Source organism: Embiotoca jacksoni, unplaced genomic scaffold, assembly GCF_022577435.1.
Source record: "Embiotoca jacksoni isolate LCO1_2020_lvr unplaced genomic scaffold, fEmbJac1.0.p SCAF_12, whole genome shotgun sequence".
NCBI classification, from domain to species: Eukaryota; Metazoa; Chordata; class Actinopteri; family Embiotocidae; genus Embiotoca; species Embiotoca jacksoni.
Genome location: NW_027185252.1, coordinates 2,266,473 through 2,289,732, shown reverse-complemented (window position 1 = coordinate 2,289,732; position 23,260 = coordinate 2,266,473). Strand labels below are relative to the sequence as shown.

Genomic DNA, 23,260 nt, shown 5'->3' with positions numbered 1-23,260 from the left:
GACAAAATAACAGGAACACCTATAATAATAATACTAATAATAATAATGTCTGACAATGACACATTTTTGCCCTAAAATGTTGATTGTTAATAGTTTTGAATCAGATTTGTTCCGACAAATAATTGTAACCTTTCCAAACGTTTACATGGGTTTTTTTTTTATTATTTTTATTTGCATAATTAAATACAGGTCTGTATTTACTCTAATTTAGTGTTGCATGTATTACATCACACATTTTTGTTAACCCAGTGGACTGCAAAACTATTTGTAATCAATTTTCATAATTAAGTTGCTTTTCTCTAACTGAGAACATTTCATAGAAATCTTACCAATGTCTGACAGATTTCTTCCATTGTCCTTTTATTTGTCCTCCTTCCGGCTGCAGTACTCGGTGCTACCAGCTGGGAGCGTTCCTGCTTCATCACAGTCAAACTGCAGGTTAGTGTGATATACAGTAAGTACCCTTTAACGTCCACCAAGCGCAAATGCATGGATCTCTACAAAATATAAAATATTTGTCATGGTATGCAATAAAAGGGACAAAATATAATGTTTAGTTTAAATCCATTAATAAAAAGAAGAAGAAATATGGCTTGTTTTCTATAGATAGATAGATAGATAGATAGTTACTTACTTTATTAATCCCCAAGGGGAAATTATTTCGCTACAGCAGCATTTATAGATACAGGAAAGAAATAAAATAACAGCAAAAAAATATACTGACAACATTTATTGTTGGGTTTATTTCCAATATTTCCTTTGGAATATATATTTTTTTTTAAAAAGATATATTGCTGGTGTTAATAATCACGCGTGTACACAGAATAGAATCAGATATCAAATTCAGGATTTATTGTTGACATTTATTTCTCAGAGCAGAGTGAGTCTTCTTCCTCTTTGACTATGATCTCAAACTGCTGACATGCAGAACTTCAAAAGCATTTTGTTGAGTGAATATCTGGGACATTTGTCGACCTGACGGTTGGTGTTTGTGGTGGATCTCCATGCATGTGATTGATATTCCAGGTTGCTCTCTGTCAGCCCCGTCCTGCCTCTCCTGCACATGTAACCCCGTCTCCACCGGATGCCACCAATTAATAGCTCTCAGCGCTCATTTATCTTAACACACACACACACACACACACACACACACACACACACACACACACACTCAGTCGTGTTTCCAGCACTTCAGAGGACTTTACATTGACTTACATTCATTTCCTTGCGGCTATTGTTTCTGTAAAGCTAAATCCCTCTCTAAACCTTTAAATCTTAAATCTTCATGCTGATAATTTATGTTATAAAGACTGTAAAGCATGATTTGGTTTCCCCCTCGCAGCATGGGTAATAAAAGTAGGCTACTCGGACACACACACACACACACACACACACACACACACACACACATAAAGGGTATTCCTTTAACCCTAAAATTACCTATGATGTTCCGGAGCTGTGCGCAAACGGTGCATACAAAGTGCATAATCACCCTGCAGAATTTTATATGCCAGATGTATATACATCCAAAAAAATCACAACAGGAACTAATACATTTACTGTCACAATATTTTACATTCCAGTACTTAAGAAAAAAACACACATGGCACCTCGAGTTTTAAATGTTTTACCACAATGCTTAATTTTGAGCTTTAATCAATGTTCCTACAACTGTAAAGATCACCTTTTATAATTTGCAACACAGTTTAGCCTAAATCCACCCACGAAGGACAATCCTCGCGTTTTAAATGCTCCTCAGCTGAACGATGACGCACGAGGTTTTTTTTTTTGTTTTTGTGTGTTGTCTCACGTCCTGACGTCCTATTAAATTCTGACTGGAGCCAAACAAAGATAATATATCCTTGAATGTTTACCACCTATATTAATATAGATAGTAAATAGGGTTTATTTTTCTTTTTTTTTATACATAGTGGCTTTCTTTGTTTAAGGTGCAGATGAAGAGCGTCAATTTGCCTTTCATTCATAAACGACGCTCGTAGTAATTGACGTCACTTCCGCTGACCCTCTCGCACCACCCCTTCCAGCCTCGAACAGAACAATAATCTATCCTCCGCTAAAATACGACCACGACACACACAAATATTCCGTTTTTCAGTTTGAAATATTTTTTTTTTAATTTTTCTCATCTATTGTATCAAAACATTTCCACATATAAAAATTCTTACACGAAGTTTTTTTTTTCTTTTAAAAAAATGAACACATAGTTACAAAAAGATCAGAGATGATGCTCGCTACAAAAGAATAAAATATGCCTCTAAATAATACAAATACAAAATAAGTACTGGCGAAGGCTATAATAGATATCAATAGCATATTAAACTGGAGTCAAAGAGAGAACATGTTTTATGGTGTTTCAGAGAGTTTAAACTTTTTGGTGCTGAATTAAACAACGAAACGTGTCAGAAAAGGTTTTTTTTTTTGTTTTTTTTGTTTTTTTTGTAAAACCCTGTAACCCTGAGAAAATAAGTTGGATTTACAGTCAGTGTTGTGCATTCAAAAGCTGTACCTCCAATTTGGTTGTTTTATTATTATTCCTTTGTACCTATAAATGCAGCTATTAACCTAATCATCGAAGGAAGAAAAAAAAAATCTGCACAATATGGCTACTTTCCTACCAAGTACGTGTTTTTTTTTCGAGCCAATTTTGGTGTTTCTGTTCTTCTGTTTATCTTTTTATTCCCTTTAAGCGCCAGTTTGTGGAACATTTTGGTAATGTGCATATTAATAAATTAGGCTATTTCATCTTTTTTTTTTTTTTTTAGGTAGCTATAATAAAAACCCTGTATTTGTTTACCCTGTAAAAATAAAAACCCTGTTATCTCCACCGAAGGACACAGTCGTTCATCGTGGGGGAAGGAGGGGGAAGGGGAGGGGAGGGGAAGGGGGACGACGACTCGGCACTGCAAGGCAACGTGCTTTTGCGCCATTTAATATCCGATGTCAAAATATGAAACAATTCCCTAATTGCACCAGAGAGATGTCAGACCATCTGCGACCTTGAATGTCAGACTTTCAGAGACATCCAGAATTAAATATCAGAAATTGTATGCAACATTTCAAAGTAAAACATCAAATATAAGATCATTAATAAAGCCTCGTGTTCGTCTATGGATGTCTGGCCTATTATTTTCAAGCAGTTTAGAATTGTTTCAGGACTGCTGTCAACCCTGGATGAGGTTGTTTTTTTTTTGTTTTTGTTTTTTTTGGAGAGTGAAGGTGCTAACGTGGCTACTACATTGTGCTTTCACACCGTTACGTTCACGTTATCGCTGCCGCTTCCGCTTCCGCTGCTGCTACTGCTGCTGCTACTGTTGTTGTTGTTGTTGTTGTTGTTGTTGTCCGTGGCTTTCTTGTTTTTGCTCCTTCCTTTGGTGTTCGGCAGCTTGTTGTCCTTCTTCCAGCGCATGCGCCGGTTCTGGAACCACACTTTCACCTGCCGCTCGGACAGGCAGAGCGCGTGGGCCACCTCGACGCGGCGGCGGCGCGTGAGGTAGCGGCTGAAGTGGAATTCCTTCTCGAGCTCCAGAACCTGCTGTCGCGTGTAGGCCGTCCGCAACCGCTTTGGCTCCGGGCCCACGTGGTTCGGATTAACTAAATAAGAACAGACGGAAAGATAGGTCGAATCAAAACCATGAGCCAATTTTGCATTTATGTATTCAATTACGTACATCTAATTTTGCTGCTTCTATTTTATTTCACTGCTTTTATTTATAGTTTTAAATGTAATATTAATATCGGGGTTTACATGCAATGTATATAACGTAGCCTATATTCAGTACATTTTTCAAAATAAAACTGAACGATCCTTAAAATTTAGCCTTTTAAATTCCTATTTAAACATTATTGCAGTTAATAATATTGTGGCTTCTTTTTTTTTTTTTGTGGTAACCTTCATTTGTGGTTGACCGGGAAGAGCTCCAAGAAACGATTTTTTTTTACTTTTAACTTGCAGCTTTTTGTTCAGCCTTTTTGCACACCAGATACACACCATTTTGTCCGTATGCACACACTCACACACACACACACACACACAAACACGCTGTAGCAGGGCCATAAAACTTTATAGGGGTTGTAATTCTCGCTGACTCTCACTGAGATCGTAAATAACGACCAAAAAAAAAAAAAAAAAAAACAAAAAAACGGCGCTCACAAATGGACAAAACACAAGACAGACAGACAGAAAGACAGACAGACATGAAGGGAGTGCGGCTGGCAGATGAAGACATAAACAAAGGAATTAGAAAGACAGAAATGATGGAGAAATGAAATCTCGAGTGTGAAGTAGACATGGACAGATTGAAATCTTCAGGTCTCCCTCACCATGAGCGATGTGCACTTTCTTCATCCACGGGTAGACAACAATAGGCGGCTTGTCCTTGTTCTGGCAGGCCGTTTTCCTCTGCACCTGAGCGGGCTTTGCACAGGTCATCCAGGCCTGGCAGTGCAGGTCAGAGACCCTCTCCTTACCGGGGCCGTCTGCCTCTTTGTAGACCGGGTAGGTCGCACCTTGGTGCTGCGAGTGGTCCTCTCCATCCTCCCGGTGATGCCCCTGCAACGAGTGTTGATAGCCGGTTTGTTGTGGTGTGTATGGAGGCGGAAGGGGCTGCACTGGCTGATAGCCCCCTCCATAACTACCACTGTCCTGGGGGTTGTTGTAATACCCCCCTTGGTCACTAAAATTACTGTAATCTTCTTCACATGGCGGGAACTGCGGCTCAGCATATTTACAGCTCACCACGTAGGACTCCATGATTGATTTATAGCGAGGCTGGTAGGAGAATACTAATTTTTCTTTCTCTCCCCTCTCTCTGTCTCTTTTTCCCCCTCTGGCATCAAGCCATCCTGCGGCTGTCAAATAGACGGACGGCCGCGCGGGCCACGTGACCCAGCGGCCAGCCAATGAGAGGCGACACTTTGGGTTGTTTATGTCAGACGTAATGGGATAAATTGGAGGAAAAAAGAAAAAGTTCATTATGGGGCTAATGAAGATTTGCCGGCTGGGAGAAATGACCATACAATTAGACGTTTGTGGACACTGAAAAATAACCTTAAAAATCTAACAAATTGTTATTCTGTAAAGTGTAATTGAAAGAAAAATTCGAATTCTAGAAATTCTAGAAAAATTATAATATCTATCTATCTATCTATCTATCTATCTATCTATCTATCTATCTATCTATCTATCTATCTATCTATCTATCTATCTATCAATCTGTCTATCTGTCTATCTATCTATTTTCTACCAATCTTTTAAATCTATCTATCTCTTTTTTTTCTATCTATCCTTTCTATCTCTATCTACCCTTTCTATCTCTATCTATCTATCTATCTATCTATCCTTTCTATCTCCATCTATCTACCCTTTCTATCTATTCTACATCCCCACCCCCTCCCACACCCAGCACCTATTCAGAACCCATAGACTGTAGATTTATGACTTTTAGCTGACTGACTTTTACCCCCACAGATGGCCGGGCTGAAAAATTAATCTCACCCATATTGAAGGACGGCGGGGCCATATTTGGCCTTGTGGCGAGTCAAAGGGACGGACAACAAAACGTGGCCGGTCAGAAAGGCCTCCGATAAAAAGAATGGGAATAAAAGGTTCCCAGACAGTGACTAGTAGTTGGCTTTGTTAGGGCTGGGGGTCAGGTCGAGGTGTCCCGTTCACCACCACCATCAACTCTGCTTTTTAAAGGAGGGGTGGCTAAATGCATTGCTTGGCTTAAAAAATGATGCTAAAGCATGCTGGACCAAAGAAGATGTGACAGGGGTTAAAAAAAAAAAAATGAAGCTGAATTAAGTTGGATGCCCCACCTGACAAAAGTGAAAGAGATTAGTTAGAAAGACGTTAAATTTAAGCCCTCACAGGAAGAAAGTCACTCGTATTAAGTTTATTTTTGGTCTTTCGGTAACGCTTTTCTGTTCAAAATGCCAAAGTCTTAAAAAAAAAAAACCTCATCTTTCCACTTGGGAATAGACAACAAATCCGTTATATCCTTCAGAATTTCATGAGGATTTCTTCTTTGGCTGCAGCTGCTCTCTAAGGTCTGAAGCTCAGCCAAAAACCTCTTTACATCTCCTGCCATGTACTTGTATTTCTGCCCTAGAAACTAGCTGGAATTAAAACTCCTACAAAGAGCAGAGGATATAAAAAAAAAAAAAAATGTTTTGGCTCGGCCGGGCCATCAGAAGAGCTCCTGTGGAGGTTGTAATGGGTTTGAAAGGTTCTGGCATGGCTGACAGAACATGTGAACTAATGAATATATGGCCTTAATCTATCCCATCTAATGACTCATTTGTTCAAACTAGCTCATAATGAATGACTGATAAGCCACCGGATAGGTCATAAATCTCATTTTTGTGGCAGTTTAAAGAACATTTCCATCCGTTTCAAAGCTTCTTTTTTCTTTTTTTTTTAACATAAAATAAGCAAAAGACAAAACTCTTTGAGGTGCCCTGAAGAAAAAGGCACTTTATTGGGAAGTGTGAAGTTTACATCATTTACTGGCAAACAAAACCTTTAGTTTCTTATCAGGCAGTTATCAACGTCATTACTGCAGCTAAGATAAAGCCAGATTAATTTTTTTTAAAGGCATTCACGTGCACAGATCTATGCAGAAAAATTACAGCCCGCGGAAGATGCAGCGGATTTTGAGTGAAATCTGGATCAGGTTTACGCGCACTTCCAGGACACACGGATCAATATTGTGTTAAGGTGCTGCAGCCAAATTGATGTTTTGCTTTTGAAACGAGACTTAACTGAGCAAAACCTTAAATGGATCCAGGGGGGATTAGACCCAGTGGCATCGTCCCATTTTATAGCGTTGAAAGAGGGACGACGTGACGGCTTTAACTTTCACCTCGCTGAAGCTACTCTGCGCACAAACCAAACACCCAAAGCAGCAAAGCGAAGGGCAGTGTTAGAATACAAAAGAAACAGAACCGAAAAGAGACTTGATCCTTTGGCAAAGGAAAAAGCACGAAAAGCAGCCATTCGGGTTTTTTTTTTTTTTTTTTTCCCCTTTCCCATGTCTCGGATTTTGACGGATGGTTAGTCATCGCCCATAGACTCCCCTAGAACCCAATCTGTGACCGAGGCAGCTCCACACACATTCGGTTCTACAGGGTATATATAGGCGAAGGTTCACGTCACGGCCGGCTGCTGATGACTTCTTTTTTGTTGTCGACAGAGATTTACACTCATAACGTCCTCGCTCGCATTTCTTTCTTTTTTTTTTTTTTTTCTTTCCCCTCCCACCGCAGAGGACATTGTATTGACTAATGCTCTGCCTAGAAATAATTACAGTACTTAAAAGCACTAGTCAACCTTCATTTTTAAGATGTGCGTGTTCCCTGTTGTTCGGCGTGTCATTGTATAATTTATTGAAACCATTAATGGATGCTGTAGCATGTAGCTCTCGACATCAATAACTCATTACAGGGCGTAGGCGCGTTAATTTTGATACATATGTGTAATTACTGTAAAGCAGTGAGATCATCATCGGGGAGACTGGCAGCCCCGGTAGCGCACCGCGCTGGATACAAGGTGGATATCGGGTTTTGGGGGGGATCTGTCCGGCGGCGCAGTAGGAGAGGGATTTACAGCAGGAGGGGAAGCTCATCTTCGTCATGTTAGACATGGCGACATGATGGGTAACAAAGTCCTTTCATAAATAACGAGTGGACAAGTGACGTGAAATGAAATGTCTCTTTGTTACTAGTAATTGAACTACACCGAGGTGTTAGAAATACGTTGAAATCCCGTATGGATGTTTTAAAACCGTCTCCATGATGAGACGTCGATCAGCACAGTGCAGTTTTCAAGTCTGACCTTGGTCGTAATGAGCATTCATTGCTCTTCCAATGAGCGCCAAGCCTTTTATTTGACGTATATGTACTTTAACCGGGGTCGGAAAAAGAGGTGTTATATCTAGAAACATGAAAATGAATGACTTGCTTTAGAAATCTGACTTGGTTGAACAGATCTTGGGACACAATGTCTGTGTCCCGATATGCTACGATACTATTAAGTATGCCAGAGAAAGATTTAGTGCCTCCCCAATACCTAGTGTGTGAAATGTAGTATGCCAAAAGTACCAGGATGTCCTACTACATCCGTTTTGTATTTTGCAGTGTGCAGGCCAGCATGCTACTCTGACCCACAATCCTTTGCGCAGGAGAAAGATACCTCACATCAACTGAGCCACAAAGAGTTGGAAAAAAAACAAAAACAAGAAAAGAAAAGGCATTAAAAAGAAGCTTACTCATTCCAAATCGCATCCTTTTCTCTTTTTACATCAAATGTAAGACCAAGAGGGGTCAAAAATTCAAGTCGCATTTTTATGAATTCATATTTCCCAATTGTATACGTACTTACATGCAAGAGTACATACTTTTTAAGTGTTGGTATTAAAAGTAGAAGGAAAAGTATGCGATTTGGGACGCAGGGTTTAATTTAGATGTTTGATAACAGCCATGCAGAAAACAACCTATTTTACAGGCGGTCAGCAGCGGATAGCTCGAACTCTCTTACAGTTTCAGCACAGCGCAGTCCAGCTTTACAGCTTTGAAGATGACAGCTGGTCACCTGCCAAAACTTTGCTGGTAAACAAGCAGCCGCAGTGCAAACGTGAGCAGCATTTGAAGCTCATAGTGGGTCCTTTCTGGCCTGGACCTCCAAATTGGACTAAAAAAAAAAAACAAGGATCGCAGGAGAAGATTTCCCTGCAGAGTAAATCAAAATTTCCCATTTCAGTTCCTACTGAAATACATTAACGATGGTCCCCAGCCCCCTTTTACAATTTTACTGTTCAACATCTGCTGTCAACAGCCGGCGAAAGCACCTACAAGTCCCATCCAAGGACGTTTGAATTCAAGTGACAGCGTAGACATGATTTGGTTATTGTTGTTATGGTGAAGACTGTTAACGGCGGGATATATTTTAAAGAATAACATACAGGATGAGATATGTTATTGCTTTATACCCCTTGTAAGTGCCACGCTTTACTGAAGGCCTCATTATCCTCGTCGTTTTCCATTCCCACACCTCAACGTCTTTATTCAAACAGCGTAATGTATTACCATGAATATTGCTGACATTTGTTGTGCATGTGTAAATTATTCGGTCAAGATGCCACAGGGAGTTTCTGTTTCCATTTCTTGCCTCGGGGCTGTTTTTTGTGTTCTGGCAGACGCTCATTCCTCCTGTTTACATGTACTAAATTCCCATGGCTGGCTGAATGAGTGGTTGGTGAAAAGTCAGAACCATTTGTTAACACAAAAAAAAAAAAAAAGAAGAAGCTGTGTGTGTGTGTGTGTGTGTGTGTGTGTGTGTGTGTGTGTGTGTGTGTGTGTGTGTGTGTGTGTGTGTGTGTGTGTGAGAGAGAGAGAGAGAGAGAGAAAAGAGCAGCAAAAAGTTTGTGTGTAGCTTGATTGGTTTCACATGAAACAGTGGGTAAGACAAATACAAAAGAGCTTTAAATCCTGAACAGTTCAGATCGATTTGGTTGACTAATGAAACTGAACCTTTCTGCAGATCCCAAACCTTTTCAGTTTAAACTATTAATCCACACCGCCTGGAAAAAATAAAAAAAATAAAAAAAAAATAAAAAAGGACTTTGACCTAAAACTTTCATTTTTCACAATTATTCCAGCCTTTAGATTCCTCTGCTAAATAGGAGTCAAAAACAGGAGTCATTAGCTCTCGCCTCTTGAATGGGGGCCTCCCCAGCTCTGAACTTTGGTGGACTTTTCTTTTTTTTTTTTTAAAGAGGCAGCAACAACAACAACGGAGTGATGTTTCGCTTTTTTGAAAGAGCATTCTTCTTTTAAGAATGTAGCCTAGCTGCCGTCGGGTCGCGGGGGGGTCAATCAGAATCGTTGACCGCTGGTTCACCGTTTCATTAGTCCTCGCGCTGGACAGGCCAACGCAGGGGCTCGAGCTGGGGACCATCCAGAGTTCACGCGGCCTGCGGGAGTCGCGAGCCCATTGTTCCGCGCGGTTCTCCCTCTCCTTCTCCTTCTCCCTCTCTCTCTGTTGTGTGTGTAGATAGATTATTGTTGTGCAAAGGCGAACGCTGCTCCGACATCAAAGGTTAAAGGTCCGTTTTTATATCCAAATATTGTCCACAAATTTGAATTTGAACAGATTGGACTGTTTTGCCTTTTTTTTTTTTTTTTTTTTTTTTTTTCTGCTGCTGTCATATATCAATTTTTAATCATTGGGAAAGTATTGATTGACGTCAGCCCCGGTGTATGTTTAATTACTCATTTTCACCCCATGTTGTCTCTTTGAAAATTCAAGCTGCAGACCGATGTTTTATATTGGATGCTTTTCAATTCATACATTTTCCTCCCAAGCTCGTTTTCCAGGTTTAATTTCATCACTCGGGTCTGCAGCTCGTATAACAGGCAGGTTATCTATACACCGCTTTTAAAAGAGACTCATAAATAAATTCGCCTTCTCATCGCGAGTTGGGTCTGTGGGATAAAGCCATTCAAGTTGTGGCTTTTCTTTCTTGGGGTCGTTTCACTTTTTCATCTTAGACAGGCTGACCGCCGGCTCACCCCTCCACCCCCGGCCCTCTGCCGGGTCAAAGCCGAGCTGAGAGCTGCTTTAACCCGGTTTAGACATTAACTGCGACCTCCAGCCCATCATGGGAACCCCTGTGCGCACCGTCTCGGACTGGGACCGCAAAATACACGACTGTAAACGGAGCAGATTATATGCACGATGAGGGTTTTTAAATCAAATCAGATGCTGCGCAAAGACTCACTGCAACCACAAAACCTATTCATTTTTAATGGAGCCATATTAGCCGCTCGTTAAAATCGCAGGTTCATCGTTTTATCGCTCTTATTAAAGTTTAATCATTCAACTATTCAGCTCCATTTAATGGCTCTGAAACTGATATTGCATTTTTTTTTTTTTTTATCAAAATACCGGATACCAAAATTAATTTAGCTTGCCTGGTTTCCAGAATATTATAAACTAAGTGTTTGACATTTAAAAAAAAAAAAATGCACTGCGAGGTATATACAACACAAATCATACAGCCTCTATACATAACAATAACTGTAGCTCATGAAAACCTTTAAAAGTCTGTGTAGAGCCTGCACAGTTGCACCAATTATACCTAATGCAGCTTGCCGTTTTCATCAAAAATAAAGAAATAAAAGACTTTACTGCAGTAACCTAAAAAGAATAAATACAATTTGAAAAATTATATTTTGACATTAACAAGTCAAATCCCAAATTTAAGAGATTTATTTCTTCGAATGTTTGCCTATAATATTAGAACATTTGCTGCAGCGTGCAGCTTGAGTCTCTGCTCTGGTGTTCTGCAGCCCTCAACATGATTTAGTCAGCGGTTGTTTCAAAGATTAATGTCACTCTTTTAATGCAGTGTATTTGTGTGTGTGTGTGTGTGTGTGTGTGTGTGTGTGTGTGTGTGTGTGTGTGTGTGTGTGTGTGTGCTTGTCATGCGGTTATGGAACCGAGTCCCCAGCTGTGACTGTAATCCAAATTTTCTCCCTGCCATAAACTGCTGCTTTATTCTCTCCTCGCTTCTGTTTACAGCATGTAGAGGAGTCCCAGAGATAGCTGCAATATTTAACGTCACAACAAAGGGCCATAACTCGTGTTAACGCGAACTGCGTTCAGATATAATCCACACAAACATCCAGCAATGCGGCGAGAACAGGACATCATTCTGAATGCGACAAAACATCCTCCAACCTGCAGACATGAACGGACCAAATGTCGCGCTTCGTCTCTGTTCCTATTATTATTATTATTATTATTATTAATATTAATATTATTATTAGGAATATTATAGTCCTAAATGGGAGATTATCATGTCAAAACGAGCATTAGCCTGATAATCCTCAACATCTGGAATAAGGTTTTGCCCGACTGAAGAACACGCGTGCCACATCGAAATCCTGCACACACACACACACACACACACACACACACACACACACACACACACACACACACACACACACACACACACACACCCCACACACACATACATGTACAAGTATACCGATATTATTGCACGTACAATGATTTTCTACAAAACATGTTAAAACACAAACCCCATAGACATTTAAAAACGAAATAAAAACAACCAAAGGAATTACAAAGAGTAGGTTGTTGGCATCGTGAGTAAAATGCAGATAAAAAAAAAAATTAAAGCTGACTCTAAACAGTCCTCCTTTAAATGAGAGTTCCCACGAAAGAGCCTTGAAAAATCCTAGACCTTAAAAAAAAAAAAAGATGCTTTAAACAAAATTATTATAATTATTTAGTGAATTGCCTCATGTATATTTTTAAGGATATTAAATGTTTATTAAAAGCACTAAAAACTCTTTCATAATTCTGCATCTCTGACAATTTGTATCCCTCCTGAACAGTTTTACAAATAATTTTTTGACTTTATAAACTCGAGATAAATAAGCAGAAATCTCTTAAAAGAGTTCAGTTCTTACCCTGAAACACGTCTTGAATTTATCCGCGATAACTCCGTGAAATTCACCGAATTTGATGTCCGGAATTCCAAAGACTGACTTGTACTCTCAGTTAATTAGATTATATATTGGACTACAGGTGGATCTCTCGACCCCTCACTCACTCCACCAAGGGCCTTTAGGTGGTCCCCCGACCACCGCTTTAATTCGGGGTACACTTCCCCCCCACCCCACCCCTCGTCCCTTTTGCCTCCCCCCTCCCCTTCCCCCCCCCTCTGCCCCTTTTTACAGTCATAACTTCATATCTGTGCCAAATATGAAAACAAGACGCACTTACTTTCTGCTCTGCTCTCGCGTTAAAACCCGATGTTTTGGAGTAAAATCCCCCGCGCGCAGCGGATCAAAACGGATTATTGGACGCGTCGCCGCGGTTCCTCTCAGCCTCACAAAGAGCATTCTGTTGATTTCGGACAAATATCAGCTACCAATCCCATCTGGCCGCCTGTCGGCTATTCTCTCTGAGTTATATTTTGGGGCTTGTCAAACCGCCGGCAATAAAACACACTTTATTACCGTCACGTGCTCAGCTTTTTTTTTTTTTTTTTTTTCTTCTTCTTCTTCTTCACTCCCACAAGGGTTCATAAATTATTAGGCCCCTGAACCGAGAGCCACTTTATTCGATAATGGCGCCAAAGAAAAAAAAAAGAAAAAAAAAAAAAAACTTTAATCTGTGGGGGTTTGTGCTGTTAAGAGATTTTTTTTTTTTTTTCTTTTAAATGAACCGTTTTGTGGTCGTTTCGGTTGCATTGTATTTGTCCACTTTTCGATTTTAATTTTTAGCAAGAGTTTCTCACTTTTTGAGGATACTAAAATAAGACTATTTCCTTCTAATTTACGAAGTTTTAATCGAATTATTTTCAGTTTTCTTTCATTGTGAACGGAATAAAAAAAACAACAACAACTCGTGCGTAATTTCGTGTGTGCGTAAAACAGGGAGTCCCGCATGCACGTTGGGGACCTCCCTGTCTTTTGCACTGCAGCACTTTCCTCCAAAACAAACTGAGTGAGAGAGAGAGAGAGAGAGAGAGAGAGACTGAACGCTGCTTTGCATTTTTCCGGATGTGTCTGGAATGCTGTTTGGAGCATTTGTTTCCTGCTTTGATTTCCGTAAATGGGGAGCAATAAAGCCATAAACCGGCCCTGTGAAAACACACCGCGGCTCCGCGTGTGTGTGTCTTTGTGTCAAGCTGGACACCGCTTTGCTTGCTTTAGCGGCTCTGCGGCTGCTGAGGACGTTTAAGTGTCAAAACAAGACGTTAAACCAAAAGTTACACATAAATATCTTTGAAAAAGACGCTTCGAATGACTCGCAACAAAACACGGGCCTGCTGCTGCAAATACAAAACCGCTGGCCTATCACTGAGAAGAAGAAGATTAATAAACTAAAATGTTTGCATTTCAATTTAATCAACGCGCATTATTGAGCATCTATCCACTGAAATGTAACACGTAATTCACCTTATTTTAATGTTCAACAGAATAACAGGCTTCTCTTGTATTTTTTTTTTGTTGTTTGTCTTTTTCAGAATTTTTGGAGAAATTCCCCCCAAACGCTCAGCAACCGCCTGACTCTTAAATATATGATTAAACGTTATTAATAATGTTGAGGCAGATGTTCATTGTTTAAGTACTTCACAGTGCAGAACATCTTTTCTTTAGAACAAAGCGTCAGCGCCGTTTTTTTTTTTTAAACCACAAACCAATTGACTGGATGATTTACTGCGCCTCGGCTTGGCGTCCTGCCTAATGACGCCTCCTAGCTGCTGTAACTGAAAATCACAACCAGACCGGCCAAAAAAAACAAACAAAAAAAACCAAAAAGGTCCCGGGACACAGAGAGAGAAAGAGTCCTTCTGGTCGAGGTGCAATTTAAAGCACAAGTAATCTAATGACCTCCAAACTGACCGAACTGGAGATGATGTCTGTACCTGAGTCTGGACGGACTGAGGCTGATTTAAAAGAGCTCCAATCTGTGCTCATGCAGTGCTGTAAAATGTCTCTACTGAGTCTGTAGCGCCATCTAGTGTTCAAAAGATACTGCGAGAAGCCAACAAAAGATGCAGCATTTTTCCCTTATCTTAAAAAAAAAAAGAAAAGAAATAAAAATGTTGGCCTCTTTGGCAGAACTAGTAGTATTTTCATTGGGAGCTTCCAGCGACAGTTTTTCTTATCGACAGTATAGAAACGAGTTTTGTTTTGTCTCGTATTCTCATGCAGATGTTTCTCCATGCAGGTGGATGCAGGGTTTGTTCTCTGAGTTTCTAGCAGCATCTGCAGTGTGCATCACATGTTTCTTGACTGTTACCGCCCCCTGGTGGCTCATAGTAACAACAGCACCCCTAGCCTAATGACTGAAGATATGTACATCTATTACCTGATTTATCAACAGTTACATCCTGTTTTTGTTTTTTGTTTTAATTTTCTGTTTCTTAAATCCACTTGGAAATTTGTTAATTTGTCAGAATATGAAAAAAAACCCGGATATTATCGAGTTAAATCATTGTTGATAGATAATGAAATACATTTTCACTCTTTTGTTTTCTTTAGTTTTACCTGAATCCGGTGAAAATTGCCAACTTCCTCGAGCCCTTCGGGATCTGAAAAAGATGGGTTTTTTTAAAAGAAAGAATCAGTTCAATGCAAAACGTTGAGCTTCTGAAAATGTGACGGTGTCAAAGAAGAGAGGCTTTTAAAAACCAGAAATGATCCTCGTGGATTCTCAAAATTCGATTGTAGTTTATTTTGCAGTTGTTTGCTAAAATCAAAACTCTTCAGGACAAACCTGCAGGTCGTTTTCAAGCTTCGTGTTTGTCTGTCTGAGTCTGAAGTCTTTTGCACCGTCCTGCAAGGAACAAAAAAAAGAGACGAGCTGTGTTTTATCTCGAACACACACAAACACATCTCACACCAACACGTCTTTGTTCCCGCCTGCCTGTCTTGTCTCTTTTCTGTCGGTCACCGCCTTTAATTTAATGTTTGCCTCATTCTCTACGTCACCGTCTTCCCTATCTCCTTTTGTCTCTTTGTTTCTCTGCTACACACACTGACATAAAAACACGCACACACACACACACACACACAGATTCCCTGCCGCATTGCAGTAGGTTGTAAATACTGAGTGCCAGCTGAGCTCGACTGAGCAGCACCGGTGAAATACTGTCTTTGTTTCTCCGTATCTCTCAAACACCCCCGCCCGCTGCCCTCGCCAAGAAAGAAAAAAAGAAACATCAAATTTGAGAAAAGGGAGAATATACTGTCTTTCTGCCGTCTTTGTCGCTCTGACACTTGGGCTGCCCTCATAAAGAAAGAAACGTCAGTGAAAACAAAAACATGGGGGGAGAGGAGAGGATTCCTTCTGTCCGCTTCTGTCCATCTGTCCAAGTCCGTTTTATGGTGGAGGGACGAGGAATTCAGTCTTTGGGGGCCTCGAAAGAATTCGGCGTGAGCGAAGATAACGGGACAAAGAGAATATAGATATTTTCTGATATCATACGTGCAATCAGAAAGCAGATTATCTCTGTGGAAACCTCATGGCTCTTAAAAAAAAAAAAAAACACTTTAAAACAAAAAGAAAATAATTTGCATAGTTTGCATTGAACTAATCATAAAGTTGTTGTTTTTTTTCCCACCTGAAGGACATATAAAGCTACACTGTGTCATAAATGTAGTATTGATAAGTGAAACGGACACACATTTATGAAAATGACCAAATTTGCACGCATGTGCGTTTTGAAGATATTTGGTAAAGTGTCTCCTTTAATGAGAACTGCTGAAGGCTGCAGGAAGCAGTTGGTATCATCCTTCTGCAATATGAAGTTGGACTGATTACCTCTCCAATGCATGCAGATATTGCACTACTATGGCATTTTTGACTCATAAACAGACATAAATGTAGGTATAGGTGAAGGTTTTCTGCAGCAGGTGTGGTAATTGTACCGACTTATTAGTAGAGGATGGTGTTGCTTCCTGCCTGTTTTTCCTTGTAACATTTTTACAGTACCCTGATGACTTCAACAGGATTCCTCTCATTTCTTCTGTGTGCAGACACATTAGAAGTCGTATTCATCTTTGCAATTATACGTTCTGATATTCAGTAATATGCAGCACACTGTACAGTCTGTAGAAAAAGCCTGCTTGTGGTTGAATTCTCCTATTTTGCAACATGATATTAAATCTCACCGGTCCATGGACCTTCAGAAAATACGTCATTAATGGATTCAATTTATCGTTTTCACGCCATTACAGCTGTTCAATAACAGTTTAATGTTTAGGGCTCAGTGTTGTTGGTACCTGTCAGTCTGCCGGACTAAATTTTTCTCTGCAGCATTCCCAAGATCAACAGACAAAAAAAAAAAAAAAAACGGAAATCAAATCAAATAATCGAAATTTCAGCCAGAAATCAGTAGAAATCCATTCTGTTTACAAAAATAAGTTTAGAAGAAAAGATTTAGACAATGGAAACATGCACAAGAAAAAAATGTGGGTATGTTTTTCACCACTTTCTTTTTTTTTTTTTTTTTTTTTTACAGCCATTTGGTAACCAACTAATTTTATATCCGATGTGTGTCAACAAATGAAGCCCATGTTACAGATTTTTACATGAAAACACAAAATTGAACGAATAAATGAAAAAAAAAAAAAATCGGATTTTACAGCGAAACAATGTAGTAGAGACCAAAAAAAACACACAAAAAAAAAAAAACCTGGAGGGAAACTGTTTACCTACCGATCATGGAGGCGCGCGGGGTGCCGTGGAGCAGCTCTGTGCTGACGAGAGCGCGCGAGGCGAGGTTCCCCGTGAGGGTGCGCACTGCACGCGCACACATGACAGTCAGCGGCCAATGGCGGCGGGCGTCGCCTCGTAAAACCCGTTTTTATGACCCGTGTGTGTGTGTGTGTGTGTGAGAGAGAGAGAGAGAGAGTTTGCAGACAACAACAAAAAAGGGAATCCGTAGCAGCTGGATTCAGGAGAAAGCTGCGGCATTTACAAATAAACAAACACTACGCAGACACACACACATACACACACACGCACGCACGTACGCACACGCACGTACGCACGCACACGCACACACACGAACAAGACCTCGATAAATCCATTGTAAGCAAAACAAATTAAAAAAAAAAGGCCCTTTATAATCCTTCTGCATTTTTATCAGGTGATAGTTTTCTTTTCGACCACAACGATGTCAGAATTTTTTTATGTAAACATAAAGCCAAATAAATGTCAAGCTGTGTCTGTTATTTATTGCAAGGAAGCAAAACGAAAACGGCATATACATTATAAATTCGATGCAGGCCTCAAACCTCCCCTCCCCACCCCCCTACCCCCCAAAAAAACAAAACAAACAAAAAACGAAATAAACGAAGTTACTCAACAGAAAATGTGTGTAATTTATAGAACAAACGGACTGTATTGGAAAATATCCAACTATCAAATTTCTGAGATCTTTTTGTGAGGTTATGCCTATTTTCTGCTTCTTTGTTTCGGTATATTATCAGTGTGTGAATAGTGGGACTAAAAATAATCGAAAAGTGGTTTACATTGTTTTTATGAGAATAAATTCAACAATCAACTATTACTTCAACTATTAAATGAAATCGGTCCTTTAGTTTTTGATTCTTTATTTAATTTTTTTCTGAACGGTATCAATAGGCTTGCTCATCTAATCTAAAATTCCTGCTTGATGTTGAAATATTGTCACAGAAGTACAGTATTCTTACTAAACTATTTTTTTTTTCAATTTAAACACAAATAATAAACTTTAAACCTATAATTTCATTTTATTTCTTATTTATTTTGACTGAGATTTTATTAAAGGGTAATCTGGGATATGTTGGACGACCTGAGTGGTGCAGTGATTATTACAGCCCTCTAACATTTGCTGCATGAAAAACTCCCTGTTAAGATTTGATCTGATTTTCCAGTTAGTGGTTCAGCCTATTTGTAGCTCAACTTTTTTTTCAATCCAATAAAATGAGCTAAATGTCCCAGTTCATAACGTAGGCCCATTTTAGGCTGATATGAAATTTAATTTTTTTGTATTTGGTTTTTTTTGAGTGAATTTTCCAGCCAATCATTTGTCTGCCCCCAGTGGCCATTTTGTGCTTTATAGCAATAAATATAAACACTGGTTGTGCTGTTTATGCTGCAGTCCTGTCACTTCACTTATTTTTTATTCAACCGAAATTTAAATAACTATAACCAGATTTGAGTGACTTAAAATTATACAAAACATCCAACATTATAGGTAAAAAGTTCCCGTCCAATTTTCAGCCTGGGTTTTAAACATCCCAGTGTGCTCTAATTTAAATAAACATTAATTTAGTCACCATATGCTCGGAATGCATTTACTGTGCTATAAGTTATGATTTTAAACTTCAGCTTTCTGAAAGGTCTTCACGAATGTGTCTTCAGAGAGATGTTGTATTATGTATTTCTAACATTTGTTTCCATTTTAATGGCGATGGCAGCCGTCCTTATTTGGGAGGTTATAGTTACACAAATTGTATGTGCTTACATTTGAGTTTAAAGGAGTCTAATAAAAACAAAAGGACGCCTTAAACAGTGGGGGAAAGAAAACCAGAAAAAAAAAAAAAAAAATTCAATTTTTGGTCTTTGTGCTTTTCTATTTTTGTTTTAACAAATTTGCCCCTTTTTTGTGTCTCTTTCAATAAATAGCTGTAAAATGAGACACTCAGAAGAGGGAGTTGAAATTTTAGATTGTAGCTATAGTTTTTGTCCTCATTTTACTGAAAGTGTCCTCCGTACAGGGTTGCTGGCTTTGAAGGCTGTGATTAGAATGCAGATCGAGGGGGAGTGCAGAGACCTCGAAAGTTTTATTTTGAAGAGCGAGCAGAAAGCGGAAGTAGCATCACACACCCTGCTCACCACGGGCCTATCCCACATTTACAAATTTAAAACGACGATTTGTTTCATGACATGAAAGATGAAAATACTATGAACTCAAATCGCAAATCCCCCTCCTCTTAAGCTACATGCATTTCCTAATATTAATTTTTAAAAAAAGCCTTTTGATTTATGATCAAGTCTTCAACCATTTTTCAAAAAAAAAAAAATCTGCGAACATCTGAAACAATTTTTTTGTTTATATATTATTTCCTGAAAGACTTACAAAATATTAACACAGCAGCAGCTGCATTTTCTGAAGGTAGGCTCCTTCATGTTTAATGTTTCATCTTAAATTCAACCGCAAGATGGTTAAAGGAAAAAAAAAAAAAAAAGGTTATTGTGTAAAACAAGCCTTTTAATTACACTCAAGTAAATTAACCTATAGTCGCAACTTATTGATGGCGGGCAGTTTGAACATTTTTCACTCTGGCAGAATAGGTTATATGAATTGATCTCTGATCAGATGTGCCAATCATTACACCATAGAACAGCCACGCTTTAATAACAAGAAATGCAACACTGCCACGCAGCGGACAAACTCTGTAACTACAGATTTGAAGTAACCGATTTTTTTTTTTTTTTTTTTTTTTTTTTTTTTTTTGGTGGTGTTTCTGTTTTTGAGTGTTTCATATTTTTAAATGTCCTGGTCCAGAGGCGTTCATTTGAGTTACCAGTCATCCTGTTGATAAACACATGCCTGATCATTTATTGCTTTTATTCAATAACTCCATTTCAATTTTTAAAAGGCGCGTATCATCACCTTACAGAACAGATTGGTCAATCATATATGAATCTTGGTAAATACTGTTACCAGCCTTAATAATACAAGAAATGCGTGCGTAGTAAACATTGATTTTTGTAATTATTTTGCATGTAATTTAATTATTTGGCCCAATGAGCTGTTGCTGAACCATTTAGGATTAATTTTATGTTTTTACAAACGAAAGGAAACGACGTTTAATCTGGAGAAATAATTTGAACATTATTTTCTGTATTTCAATTGCTGCAACAGAATAAATTTCCTTTCTTTAGTTCCCTGTTTTGGCCATATTTTATTTTGTGCTCCACATTTCATAAGAACTGCAAGCTAGAGGCCCTGAACGTATTTATATTTATAATTAGGGTTCGATTTTTCTTTTTAATTTTGCAAAACTAATTTCCTGTTTACATTTTATTGTCGTTACAAATACACACAGATACATGCAGTATAATGTCGCTGCATTTCTCTGTGCTTGGAGTGACGTTACGTGCATGGTTTAATTGTTTAAATTTGGTTATTCTGGTGGCGTCAATAATTAATACCTACATTCAATAGATAGGTCCTGTCATTCTTGTCTTCATCAGCTTGTGCAAATTATTTTTAACACTTAACTCTGAAGCTATTTTCGGTGCTCAGTCAGAATATGAGGCCTTTATATGCCACTCATACTGTGTGCGTAATTTAAACATGTTATACTTTGCAACATGAGAAGAGACGTCTCTCCCCATCTTTTTATAGAGGCCTATAAAAAAAATACTGTCGTTTGGCAAACAGTGGTCCTGACTGAATACAATCTGATTGTTCAAACTTGGAGGTCATAGCCTCTAATTTTGGGACAACAGGGCTACATTGCAGCCGGCGGCCTGAATTAAAGCGGGACAATCTGGATGAGTTTTAGGAAGAAGAACTATAAAACCGAATGAAGGACTCACATGATTTTTGGACACAAATGCGATTTAACCCCCTTCGTGTACTGAAATTCCCTGTGTTTTGTGGTCTCGCTGTCCAAATGTGACTGAGGCTGTCTGGTCTCATCCACAGACAATGACTTTAACATTTAGAAGGACAGTTAGGGCTGCAAGGCAGGAAAAGGGCGTCCAATAAAACCATATAGTCACGATGGCTGTCTGGGCTAAATGACTTTATGGTTCTCCGTGTGTGTGTGTGTGTGTGTGTGTGTGTGTGTGTGTGTGTGTGTGTGTGTGTGTGTGTCTCTCTGAGTTGGCGTGGGGTATGCGGCGGGGGGGGGAAAGTCACGTTTATTCTCCAAATGCATGCTGTTGCTTTATGACCCTGCAGTAGGGATGAGCGCGGAGAAGATTATATGGCCCCAATAAATGAGGGGAAACCACGAGGCGCTGCGCTGACTTTGACAAAACAAGGAGGCAGAAATGTCCCTCTGTGGACTGAAAACAGACGCATGCGTACCTGAGAGCAGCGACACACTTTGACGTTGAGACAAAACCGGAATAGGAAAAACATAATAATTCAGATTACTGGCCTATAATCCAGTGAAATGTCAACCATGACACACTGCTGTATTTTTTCTCTTACACAAACATAACGTGATATTGTGGGATAATAGCTCACTGGGGAAAAGATAATGTTATTATAATAAGTAACCATTTTATTGTAGTGTTCTCCGTTTAATACGATGAATAGCAATACGATTGTAATTTCATGCTATTTTTCGGTTATAGTAGTGTAACAAAAGGAGGCCGACATAAAAAAAAAATTGAATTGCAGTAGTAGGTTTGAATTATTATTTTCCTAATTATGGCCAGTTAATGTTAAAGTTATACCTTAACAGGGACTGCAGATGGGAATTAGTTAGTCGCTAAATCTGCTACAGAACATCCCCTCTCCTTTAGAGATTAATGTACTCTGTACATGGACCCTACTATGAATAAACTTAAACTTATATTAAAGCTGATAATATCACGCCTAAAAAACGGGAGAATCTCTTGCGTAAAATTGACACGCTTCAGTGAAAACAAAACAAAAACAACACAGACGCACAGAATTAACACTGATGTTGTAATACATCTTTTATTTTATTTTATAATTTTTTTTTTTTACAAAGTCACCATGAGCAGCTTATTCAGTTGAAATGACCGGATGAAGGCCTTGATTCTTCACGTCGTGACTTGCTGCTGGAGGCTAACATAGCCTGTTGTTTTTCCTCTTCTCCCACAGAGAAGCTGCGAGTCCATCTCGAGAAAAAAAAAAAAAAAAAGCGACAACAATTCCTTTTTTTTAATATCCCTCTAATATTTCTTCAACAGTTTATATTCTTAAAATGGAAATATTTTGGTTGTGCGTTGCAATCCGTGTAAACGATTTTACAGGGACTGAAGCTGTTTATTCCTACAGGAGGTAACAGTGAAACAGAAAAACAACCGACAGAGAGAGAGTGTGTGTGTGTGTGTGTGTGTGTGTGTGTGTGTGTGTGTGTGTGTGTGTGGAATACAGGCATGACCATTATCTGCACATCAGACCCACAGTATAACAACAGATACACACATATCAACAATGACGACAACAACAGCAAAACGACAACAAGAACAACAAATAGGCCCCATAAGGCTACATGCAAAGTTTATCAAAAACAAAAATAACAAAGACGTTTATTCTGTTCTGAGGAACAAAATGCTAAAAGTCCTTTCTGGTTAATATTTTCAGGGGAGACCCGGGTCTGTTGTAACTAAAAAAAAAAAAAAATCACACGTGATGTATCGACCTCTCAGACAGCAGACACCTGAAACACATCAGGAGGCATGTGGCAGGTTTTTATCCATTTTCTTTAATCGTTTGCATCTTTTTGTTTCTTTTATATGTAAAATTTCACAGATTTAAAAGCTACAAATAACTTCTATAAATAATTTAGGTTTAATCTTCCACTTGAGGCTACAAATGCAGGGTGTGTTGTATTCTCTAAGGATGGGGATGAGACATATTTAATTTCTGCACCAGGAATAAAAACAAAACAAAAAAAACAGCACCAACAGAGCACTTCTTAAAGCTGGAAG

General features: G+C 39.0%; 2 protein-coding genes across 3 annotated transcripts in view; one reads left to right on the top strand and one right to left on the bottom strand.

Moving 5' to 3' along the window:
* Positions 1–23,260, top strand: part of lnpk (lunapark, ER junction formation factor) — a 51,768-nt gene that overhangs the window by 756 nt on the left and 27,752 nt on the right. The window contains exon 2 of one of the 2 annotated variants that reach the window (XM_069144195.1): positions 386–438. The gene's annotated coding sequence lies outside the window, so the exon portion shown is untranslated. Of the gene's footprint in view, positions 1–385; positions 455–23,260 lie in introns of both variants that reach the window. The other variant, XM_069144196.1, reaches the window with a different exon arrangement.
* Positions 3,266–4,771, bottom strand: LOC138195036 (homeobox protein Hox-D4b-like). The gene is made up of 2 exons (XM_069144098.1): positions 4,342–4,771; positions 3,266–3,612 (listed from the first exon to the last, which is right to left on the bottom strand). The coding sequence occupies exons 1-2, from the start codon at positions 4,769–4,771 to the stop codon at positions 3,266–3,268; spliced, it is 777 nt and encodes a 258-aa protein (XP_069000199.1).

Excerpts from the sequence above, each read along its gene's own strand:
- LOC138195036 (XM_069144098.1), bottom strand. The coding sequence starts at position 4,771 with ATGGAGTCCTACGTGGTGAGCTGTAAATATGCTGAGCCGCAGTTCCCG. Across the intron at positions 3,613-4,341 it reads GAAAGTGCACATCGCTCATG|TTAATCCGAACCACGTGGGC; the intron begins GTGAGGGAGACC and ends GTTCTTATTTAG.